This window comes from Gossypium hirsutum, chromosome D08, assembly GCF_007990345.1.
Source record: "Gossypium hirsutum isolate 1008001.06 chromosome D08, Gossypium_hirsutum_v2.1, whole genome shotgun sequence".
Lineage (NCBI taxonomy): Eukaryota > Viridiplantae > Streptophyta > Magnoliopsida > Malvales > Malvaceae > Gossypium > Gossypium hirsutum.
The window spans coordinates 5,543,268-5,553,025 of record NC_053444.1 but is presented as its reverse complement, the minus strand read 5'-3'; the positions used below and the strand labels follow the sequence as shown (position 1 = coordinate 5,553,025).

At 31.9% G+C, this 9,758-nt stretch overlaps 1 protein-coding gene across 4 annotated transcripts; it reads right to left on the bottom strand.

Moving 5' to 3' along the window:
* Positions 1-549: 549 nt before the first annotated feature.
* On the bottom strand, positions 550-5,151 carry LOC107953197 (mitochondrial substrate carrier family protein ucpB). 4 transcript variants are annotated; one of them, XM_041099618.1, is made up of 10 exons: positions 4,980-5,138; positions 4,707-4,823; positions 4,107-4,168; positions 3,769-4,005; positions 3,525-3,695; positions 3,299-3,348; positions 2,842-2,971; positions 1,728-1,765; positions 752-1,046; positions 550-667 (listed from the first exon to the last, which is right to left on the bottom strand). In XM_041099618.1, the coding sequence occupies exons 1-9, from the start codon at positions 5,017-5,019 to the stop codon at positions 950-952; spliced, it is 942 nt and encodes a 313-aa protein (XP_040955552.1). In that variant the 5' UTR covers positions 5,020-5,138; the 3' UTR covers positions 550-667; positions 752-949. The 4 variants fall into 4 exon arrangements, with proteins under 4 accessions (XP_040955552.1, XP_040955553.1, XP_016743925.2 ...); XM_041099619.1 differs by having other exon boundaries at positions 4,898-5,115; XM_016888436.2 differs by having other exon boundaries at positions 550-1,046; positions 4,980-5,151.
* Positions 5,152-9,758: the final 4,607 nt, after the last annotated feature.

Here is a 9,758-nt window from a genome sequence, read left to right as displayed (position 1 = left end):
TTAATTTTGTTTAATTAAGTTAATTAATTGTAAGAATTTTTCTTTACTTTTAGTTTAACATGGATTCAATATTATATAATCAAAAGAAATTAGGGTTTTGTAGGAAACTATTAAACAATAATTTTCATTTATGGTTTTTGCAAATAATTTCAAAACATTAAAATAAATTAAATAAAATGTTGAAATCTTTTTAGTTATTGTAAACCAATTTGTTACTATAATTTTGAATTTTAATATTTAAAAAATTATATTTCAAAATCCAAATTTAAAATTTTCAACAATGTGATAAATAAATACAATTTGACAACTTACATGCATTGTTTTAGTTTCTACATTTTTTTTTTCACTTTAATTCTGAATTATTTTACCCCAATCAATATTTAAAAGAATATTTTTCAGGTAACCAAAATGAAAATGACTTAAAAGTTTAGTGACCAAAACGAAAGTGCAAACATGATGTGGGCGATCTAAAATATGCAGTTATAATGAGAAAAACACCAAAATTGGCTTCATAATTATATAGCCAAACCCCATCATAAAAACCAAAAAAAAAAAGAAAAAAGGATTTGATGGGCAAAAGAATAAGTAATTATACAAACAATTCATCAGATTGATGAACAATTTTATGAATGATAAAGTTCTAGCCAATTTCCAAGTGTGGCTAAACCTAAAAAATTGGTTACAATTCATCAGATTGATGAACAATTTTATGAATGATAAAGTTCTAGCCAATTTCCAAGTGTGGCTAAACCTAAAAAATTGGTTTCCTATGCTTATTGAATACTGATAAAAAAGAATTCTTACTCACCAAAAGAATGAACACAAATTTAGATTAAAATCATACCTTCCTTCAAAATGGGCTTTGTTGGCAATGAAGGACAGCTTTGTAGCATTTTCCATATCATCAAAGACAACTAATATTGTAGCTAAATATGAACTATCCGAACCACTAGATTGCATTCAATCCTGCAAGCTTGCGCAGTTTCTCACAGAGTATAAAGGTAATCGTAGTTTGTGGACCCAATCTTGCAAAAATGGCAAAGCCCCTGATGAAAATTTAAAGATTGATATCCCAACTTTAGCACGTTAACATCAATGGGGAAAACGAGGATAAGCTAACAACCTCTTAGCTTAGTGGCAAGATGCTTATGAGCTTTTGGTAGTTAACAACCTCCTCATGGCATTGCTAAGAATTATTAACAATCTTCTACCACAACCTCTAGAGCTTAATTTTTTTCTAATTGTACTCTATAGCGTGAGTGTTGGGCTCAGGTATGTTTAAAATTTTTTTCAAAGTTTTTACATGTTTTTCGAGAGCCCTTGGAGTGCCATATTCTCATACTCATGCTCAAATGTATCAAAAACTAGTGTTAGACATGAGTATTTAAAGAAAAACGGAAGGTCGAAGCAATATAGGTTCAAACTCTAGCAACCCTACACCATCCCACCATGATCAAAAGAAAAAATCTATACAGATTCTCTGAGCTCATTAGTCCATTGAAGTTATCACCATCCCTTTCAAATATATACAAGCAACAATAACTTTTAAGAAGAAAATGACAATCAGAACATGAATATATATCTTAACAATGAATGCCCGGCAACTAACTCTACAGCTTCTGGCCTACATGCTACATGGATAATGCATTTATTTCTATTGACCACAAATTTACAATGCAAGCATCAAAAAGGAAAAAGGAAAGAATGGAAACTTATGTAAATCTCACCCTTTATATAGTCCTCTGGGGCCTTCTGTATGAAGAACCTGAAACCAGGAACAGAGATGAATTGGAAAGAACATCAGTCTAGTTGTGTATTTATAATTAAAGGTCACCACAAAAAGTTTTAAATAAAGCAAATGTGTAGGAAATAGCATAACTCGTAGATAAATTTTGTCAAACCCTAGGAGTCCATATCAACTGACATCTATAACGAGGTGAAATCTATAATCTATGACCTCCAGCACCCCCAAAAATGTAAGGGCTAAAGATAACAACATGCTGATTCTTAGCAATTTTCTTCTGTTTTTGGTAGAAGCCCTCAGGAATGCCATACCATCCAACTTCAGTCCTTATAATTAAAACAACAGAATGTTCAGCAAGCCCTAGTATAACTAACAAATGTGTAAAGGAAAGAGTAGGAAACCTAGACAACAACAGAAGACATAACTTGGTGGTGTAGCAGCTGTGAATTTCAACGTAATAAGACATAAATTCTGGATAACATGTACCAGGCTGTTAGCGTATTAAAAGGCAAATGGCAGAAAGGCATTAATTTATTGTTCTCTTGGCCTACTTAAGGTGACTTTCATTTTGGTCCGACATCAATTCTATATTGTTAAGTCGTATTATACAATATCTCTATCAAATATTGAATTTCCTAAGGTCCGAGCCCCCCTACCTGTTACCAAATGGTTTAGATTGGATACATAAAATTGTATTAGAGACTAGACGTGTTCTGTTGTTCCTGCTAACCCTATGAGAGGTTGATGACTCTCAATGAGGTTGCCCACATATAGGCCCTTGGTGAGCTACATGAGACCGGAGTTTTAACTCTTAGGTAGTATTATTTCACATCTATCAAGTATTGATTTCTTGTGGTCTTATATTCAAGTTGAGCCCTCCACCTATTACCAATTGATTTTAGGTTGGATGCTTACTGAGTTCTAGTGAACACAAAACCATGTATCTGGTCCATGGCACCAAAGAAAACTAATAAAAGTAAATGATAATTAGAATACAAAAAGAAAAAAAAAACTTGAAATGACAAAAACAACTTCTTATAACAACAATGATGAAGGTAATACATTAAAAGCCACTAGAAATAAAATCAACCCAGTACCTGATATGCACAGTGAAATCCATTTTTATAGCTTCCTACAACACTTTCTCGTTGCAACATAAGACGGGTTTTAACCATGTCAATGGGTGCTGTAATAAGGGTGCTCACCAAGCCAGCTATTGTACTTGAGCTTCATTTTATGCAAAGTCCAGGAATAAATAGTGTTAGAAAAACTTTCACTAACATAATGTCACATTCTAAAATATTAAGCAGACAGATAAAGTATCAATTTAAAACCCCTCTTTGCTCTCAAACCAGAAATTTGCTGGACTTAATATGTCCTATTTCCAAATGTTTCCTTTTTGCTATAATTTTCAATTTCATCCATAACACACCGACTTCAACAAGTCATATAGTCCAGTCAATGTTTTGCAGTTTATCTTATCATATGTTCTTTCAATTACGTCGATGGGAAGGGCAAAGAAATGAGAAAAAAAAAGCATAGGCAGTGTCATACGTAAGATGCAGGTAAAATCCTTCTTCAAGAGGCGTCCAATTCACCAATATCTGCATTAATAGCATTTTATACAACTTTAAAAATGGAAAAGGCAAAGTGTAAGAAACATGACCACAGACACTCCCGCTGCATGCTAAATCAAACACGATAGAAATCATCCAACAACTTCGGAAATTACTTTGTGGGTTTTCAAATCAAACCAAAAAACAGCATATTTCATATTTACCTGCTTGGATTCATCATATGTTGCAAGCTGTGAAGCAGTCAAGGCAGCAGCTCTAACTGAAGCAGGGCCAACACCTTTCCAAAGAGCACCTATTCCCTCTTTCGAGACGATTCTGCGCATTTCTGCAATTGGCCCTCTTTGTCTCAAATCTGAGTTCATCTGTAGCCGCACCTGATGGAAGAAAACGGTTTCTTAGATCCACAATAAGATTAAAAGGTTAGAATATGTAATGATGTAACATTACCTTCAGAAATTCCACAGGATTGGTGAGGGCAGTTGAAATGGCACCGGCAAATGCTCCGGATGCAATTTTAAACAAGATATTGTTGGAACCAAAGGCCCAATCACAGGCATATTTTGATGGTTCATACAAGCCTAAACGTAAACCTCCATATAGAAGAGACCTAGTCAATGCAGGTGTCAATCCTAGATATAGAGACTTTGGTCCTTCATTTTTCATTACTTGAACAAATAATGGTCCCTGTTTATATCCATGTAAATATCGAATTTTTGAATCAATTTAATCCCACAAACCAGTAAATCTTCTTCAGGGCAGTAAGACTAAAAGCACTGGTCAAATACCATTCCAATCAAAGGACCCCTCTGACCTACAAGCTGCATTTGTAGCCTAACTTTAAGCACATCTGCATGACAAGCATAGATAAATGAATTAGTTAAAGATTCAATCAAAATGAAGTTTTACTAATCCAATGCGAGTTCAAATCCCCATATACATATCTTATTAGTTTTTTGTTAAAGTAAAAAAAACTAAAGTACACTCAAATACTACAACTTATTTTAATTACAGAAGGATATTTCTGTAACTTCCTTCGTGTTAACAATTTGTGCCATATTTTGACATATTCATACATCCCATTATTCTTTCCCTGTCATGTACAGTGTTTTATTTTTTTCATCCTATCCAATATTGTTAGTCTAATTCAAACTAAATAATGGGAAACTTCCCACTAATGGCATTCCCCTTCATAATTTAAGAAAAAATTCAACTAAACAACAATATTAACTGCAACCGCGCAATCCACCAAAGAAATAAGATTAGACTAATTCATTAGATTTCTTTCTAGGTCCATTAACAAATCAAAGAAAAAAAAAACGAGAATTAGTCATGAAATGATCAATGGCACGAAGCATAAATTAAAAATAGAAAAATAAAAATTTAACCTAGGGGATGAGTAAGGCCGGTGGCGACTGCGACGGAGATCCCACTTGTACCAAAGTGATAAAGTGCACCCGACGCAGACGATGCCGAAATTCGTTTCTCGTTAAATTTAAACGCACCTGCCATGGAAAATGCAAAAGCTTTTCAAAAATAAACCGAACAATGAAAGAAACAGTCACCAACTCGTACTCACCATTGCCATTTTCCTTGAGTTTCTTTTTGTTTTTTCTGGGTAACCAAACAGATGAGAACATTTAAGGAGACGTGAAACCGACCTGAAAGTGAGGAATTCCGAGAAGACGAATTGCCATCCATTTTTGTTTGCTTTTTTCCCCTTTTTCTGCAATTTTCCGACCGTTTTGTTTTCAGGGCAGAAAAGGGCGCACGGTTGGGCGTTTCTGTTGGGAGAGGGATTTTGTAATGGAGTTGATACGTCTTCATTAGTCAAATGGAGACGGCGCCGTTTTCATGGATCATTTTTGGTTCGTAACGCTCGTGGAAAATGTTTTTCCTTATAGTCTAAAATAAAGTCTGTTTTATTTTATTTTAATTACTCTATTTTTTTTAATTTAGTCATTGTAAATAAGATATTTGTGCGAGCCATTAAAATTTTTATTTTCTTGTAATGGTTACTTATGTGGTGCATTAACAAATTGAGTGATTGACATGTAAAATTTTTTGTTGACTCTTGACTAAAATTTAAGGAACTCCCTATAATTAGTCCAAAATATTTTCTCCTAAACTTTATAGAGAGATCCCTAAACTTTAGCTAAAAGCTAACAAAAAAAATCATATATTAGTCACTTAATGAGCTAACGTGTCATGTCAGCAATCCATTAAAAGAAAACAGAAATTTTAATGACAATGACTAATTCGCACAATTATCTTATTTAGAGCAGTTAAATCAAATTTTATTGAGGTAACCAAAATAGAACACACCTTATTTTAAAGTGACTATGGGTGTAATTTACCATAAAAAAAATGTTAAAGTTAGTAATTGAAAGGACATGGTTTTTGAACCTCGTACTAGGGGTGAGCATTCGATCGAATCGAATCGAATCGAAAATTTTCGAGTTAATCGAGTTTTCGAATCTCGTTTTATCATCCTAACTTTATTTGAAGTTTTTTCGAATCGAGTCGAGTGAGATGGAATTCGAATCGAATCGATCGAATATATTTGTTCGAGTTAAATTTTAAAAAATAATTTTGGGTCCTTGTAACCATTGTCACCCATCGTAATAAAATTTGACCACCTTAATCAATTTTTTTATTAACTTTCATCACCTCATAACTTATTTATTAATTTTTTATATGCTGGTTAGCTTCTTTGCTTGCTTAGTTGTTTCAATTATCTTCAGATTCTTGTCACTATGTATTTTGGAATTAAAAAATATATTAAATGTAAAAATATGATTTTTTTAATAAAAGTTGTTTTAAAAATAAAATGTGAAATTGATACCAATATAAAATTTTAACATGAATATTTTATGGCATAATTAATAATTCAATTTTAATATAAATATTCAATATGACTAAACAATTCAATAATATAAATAATATAAAATGTGAAATTTAATTTAATAATATAAATAATAGATATAAATAAAATTATTACTATTTATGCTTAGTGATTTTTTTTTGGATAATTTTGATTTTTTCTTTGAGAGTAAAGGATGAGAAGTAAAAGTTTAGGGGAAAAATAAAAAAGTTTTGAGGAATAAAAGTTTGAGGGAAAGTAAATAGGGGAGAGTAAAATTTTGGAGGGAAAATATTTAAAAAAAAATGGAGGGGGGAGGGCTTGGGGTAGATGAGAGGTGAGATGGGAAGAGAATAAAAGTTTTAGGGGAAAAGTGGGAGGGAGTAAAAATTTTGGGGGAAAATAAAAGGTTTTAAGGGTTTTTGGGAGTAAAATTTTGAGAAAAAGTAAATGGGAGAGTAACATTTTGGTGGGAAATGGATTTTGGGTAGATTGGGGGGTTGGGAGGGGAGGGGAGTAAAAGTTTTGGGAGGAAGTGGGAAGAAGTAAAAGTTTTGAGAGAAAAATAAAAAGGTTTGGGAGTTTAGGGTAAAAATGTAAAATATTATAGTTTGATATTCGAATTATTCGAATTATTCGAGTTATTCGAATTCGAAAACTCAACTCGATTTGAACTCGAAATTCGAAAAAAAAATTCGAGTTAGATTCGAATAACTCGAATAACTCGATTCGTTTAACTCGAAATTCGAATTTTTTTTCTATTTTTTCGAGTCAAATCAAGTTTTGCTCACCCCTACCTCGTACATTAGCTTGCTGGTTAAGGGTATTCACTGCCCTAGATGTGACCTGGATTCAAGGCGTGCTAATCACTATTTGTAATTTACAAAAAAAAAAGCATGATTTTAAAATTTAATTAATAAATTTAACTATTACAATTTGAACTTGGACTAAAATTCTAAATTTTAAAAAATACAAAAACACAAATTACCCAAATTAGTGTACAAAAACTTAAATCTATAACTTATATATTACCATATACTAATTATAGATATAAACTTAATCAACCATATTATTGCAATTTGTGAATTCTTTTCCTTAGAAATAATACATAAAAAAAAGTGAGAAATTGTTGTTCAAAAAAGACTTAATATATAGGTTAGTTAAGAGACGATTCTAAGGGGTTGGCATGTGCCATGGCTCCCCCTAAAATGAAAAATTATCATTTAGGTTTTTAAAATTTTTTAAAATTTAAAATAGTAAAAGTAAAATTATACTTTGCCCCCTAAAATTATAAAAATTTAATTTAATACTTTAAAAATTATAAAGATATAGACTATAAAAAATTAAAATTTCTTTCGGTCCCCCTAAAAAATTATTCTGGCTTCAGCCCTAGGTTAGTTCCTAAATTTGATAATTTTTCTTAAATTAATTTCTAATTTTTTTTATTACATTAACCCCTAAATTTGACATCTGTGATGTAAATTGGTCTCTATAATTAATACAATTTGTTTTTAAACAACTAAGTGGCATAACCACTTCATCATTAATTATTTTAAAAAAAAATCAAAAACCATAAATTAAAAAAATAGTTTTTAAAAAACAATAAATTCAAAAAATTGAATATATATTTCAAATAATTGAACATAAAAATGAAAACAAAAATATAGAAAATTCAAAAAATTCAAAAGTAATTTAGAACGTGGATCCATTGTTATACTCGATTGCTCATTATTTAAAACAAGGAATGTCTTTTTCGTAAATCGAAAATTTCTTAATCTTTCAAATAAAACTCGATTTCAAATATATAATTGTTTTTAAATACTTTAAAAAGTGTGTATTTCAAATTTAAATACCGAATAAAATTTGTATTTTTGAAAATTAGATAATATATGTGAGGTGTTAAAACTCTTCTCACACGTAATTGCTCCAAGATTTATTTTTTTCTCTGAACGTTAATACAGGTTTAAAGTTTCTTTTTAAAATACTATTTGATAGATAATTTGTGTTTTGTCAAAATCATAATTTCCATAATTTTTCAAGAATTCGTATCTGATTTAGATTTTTTATTATTATTAATCGAAAAATGGTTGCGACACTCAGATTTCATAAATTACAAATTATTAAATACTACCTAACTGATTCGTAGTTTGCATTTCTACAATTATTTTAAAAATTAAAAAATTGTAAATATTAATTGATTTCATATTGGATAAACTGTGTAATGACCCAATTTCGCCATGGCCCAAGACCAATTACAAATAATAAATAAAATCAAAAAAATAAATAAAAATTCCAAATATTAACAATCCATCGGATCCAAATTACAAAGCCCCAAAAAAATTAAAAACTCTAATAGCCCAAATAGCTCAACACCCCAAACACCTAATAGAAACCCTAGCCCCCCTTTTGCGCTGCACCTAGCCTCTGACAGCCACTGCCACCGCCGCTTTTTCCACGCGTGCCGCACGGCCTCCTCGCACGCCACTACCGCAGCACGCATCTAACACCTGCAAAACAAAGGCAACAAACAAAAGCCAACAAGCAAAAAAAAAAAAACAAAAAAATAGAAACAACGAGTTTGTAATCTGGCTTTAAAGGCTACAAACAACTTCTTGGTGTTTTTTCGGACACACAACAATAAAAATATAGAACTCAAAGTTGGGGAAAGTGATTTTCTATTTTCTTTTAGTTATTACATAATTATTTAAAAAAAACAAAAAGGGGGTTGAAACATGCCTGCCTCCTCGTGGTGCGCCACCATAGGAGGTTTCCTCCGTTCGCCAAAGCCATGGAAACCCTTTAGGGTTTCATTTGGGCTTTGTCCAAAAAGGGGAAAACAGTGAGGCCGAAAGGCATTTTTTTTGTTATTTATTTCCTCTTCTTATCTTCGTTTTCAGTTTAAAAACACCCAAATTAGGTTTGTGTTTGAAAAAGAAAACCTTTTCTAAAGAAAAAAGGGATTCAAAGCAATTTTTGCTTTTCGGCACAGTAGAGCCACGACGGAGCTACGGCGGAGCCAACGCGAAAGCTCACCGGTGTCCTGGCTAGATTCAGGAGAGAAGGAGAGAGTTTGAGAGGTTTTTTTTTTAAAAGATGGGCTAAAATGATTTTTCTAATTTTTTTGACTTAAATAGCCACGGCAAAACGGTGTCGTTTTGGACCTTAGCCCCCAGGCGCTAAACAGTGTTGTTTAGAGGCGACCTAGGCGCAACCCAACCCACTCCTGGAGGATCTGCGTATTTCTTTAAAAAATGAGCTATTTACGCTCGCGGTCCTTCTGCTTTTGCGACGCATTGCAATTTGGTCATTGTTTTTTTTCCTTAAATCTTGTCGCATAATTTTATGATTGCTTCACTTTGGTCCATATTGAAATGCTGCACATAAGGACTGGGAATATTTTCCCAGCCAGTTCCTCATTCTTTGCGCGTGTTCTATTTTGGTCCCTGGCAACCCTTTTCTTATTTATTTACAATTTAAACCCCGAATTTTAGTTCAATTTCAATCTCGTCCTTAGTCCATTTAATTAATTAATTTTTAAAAAAAAGCTCTTTTATCATTATTTATTTTAAGTTTTTTT

Coding starts and splice junctions, on each gene's coding strand:
- LOC107953197 (XM_016888436.2), bottom strand. CDS start 5,145: ATGAAGACGTATCAACTCCATTACAAAATCCCTCTCCCAACAGAAACG. Junction 1,766..2,841: donor GATTTCACTGTGCATATCAG/GTACTGGGTTGA, acceptor TCCTGGTTTCAG/GTTCTTCATACAGAAGGCCC. Junction 1,047..1,727: donor CCCAGAGGACTATATAAAGG/GTGAGATTTACA, acceptor AATTTTCATCAG/GGGCTTTGCCATTTTTGCAA.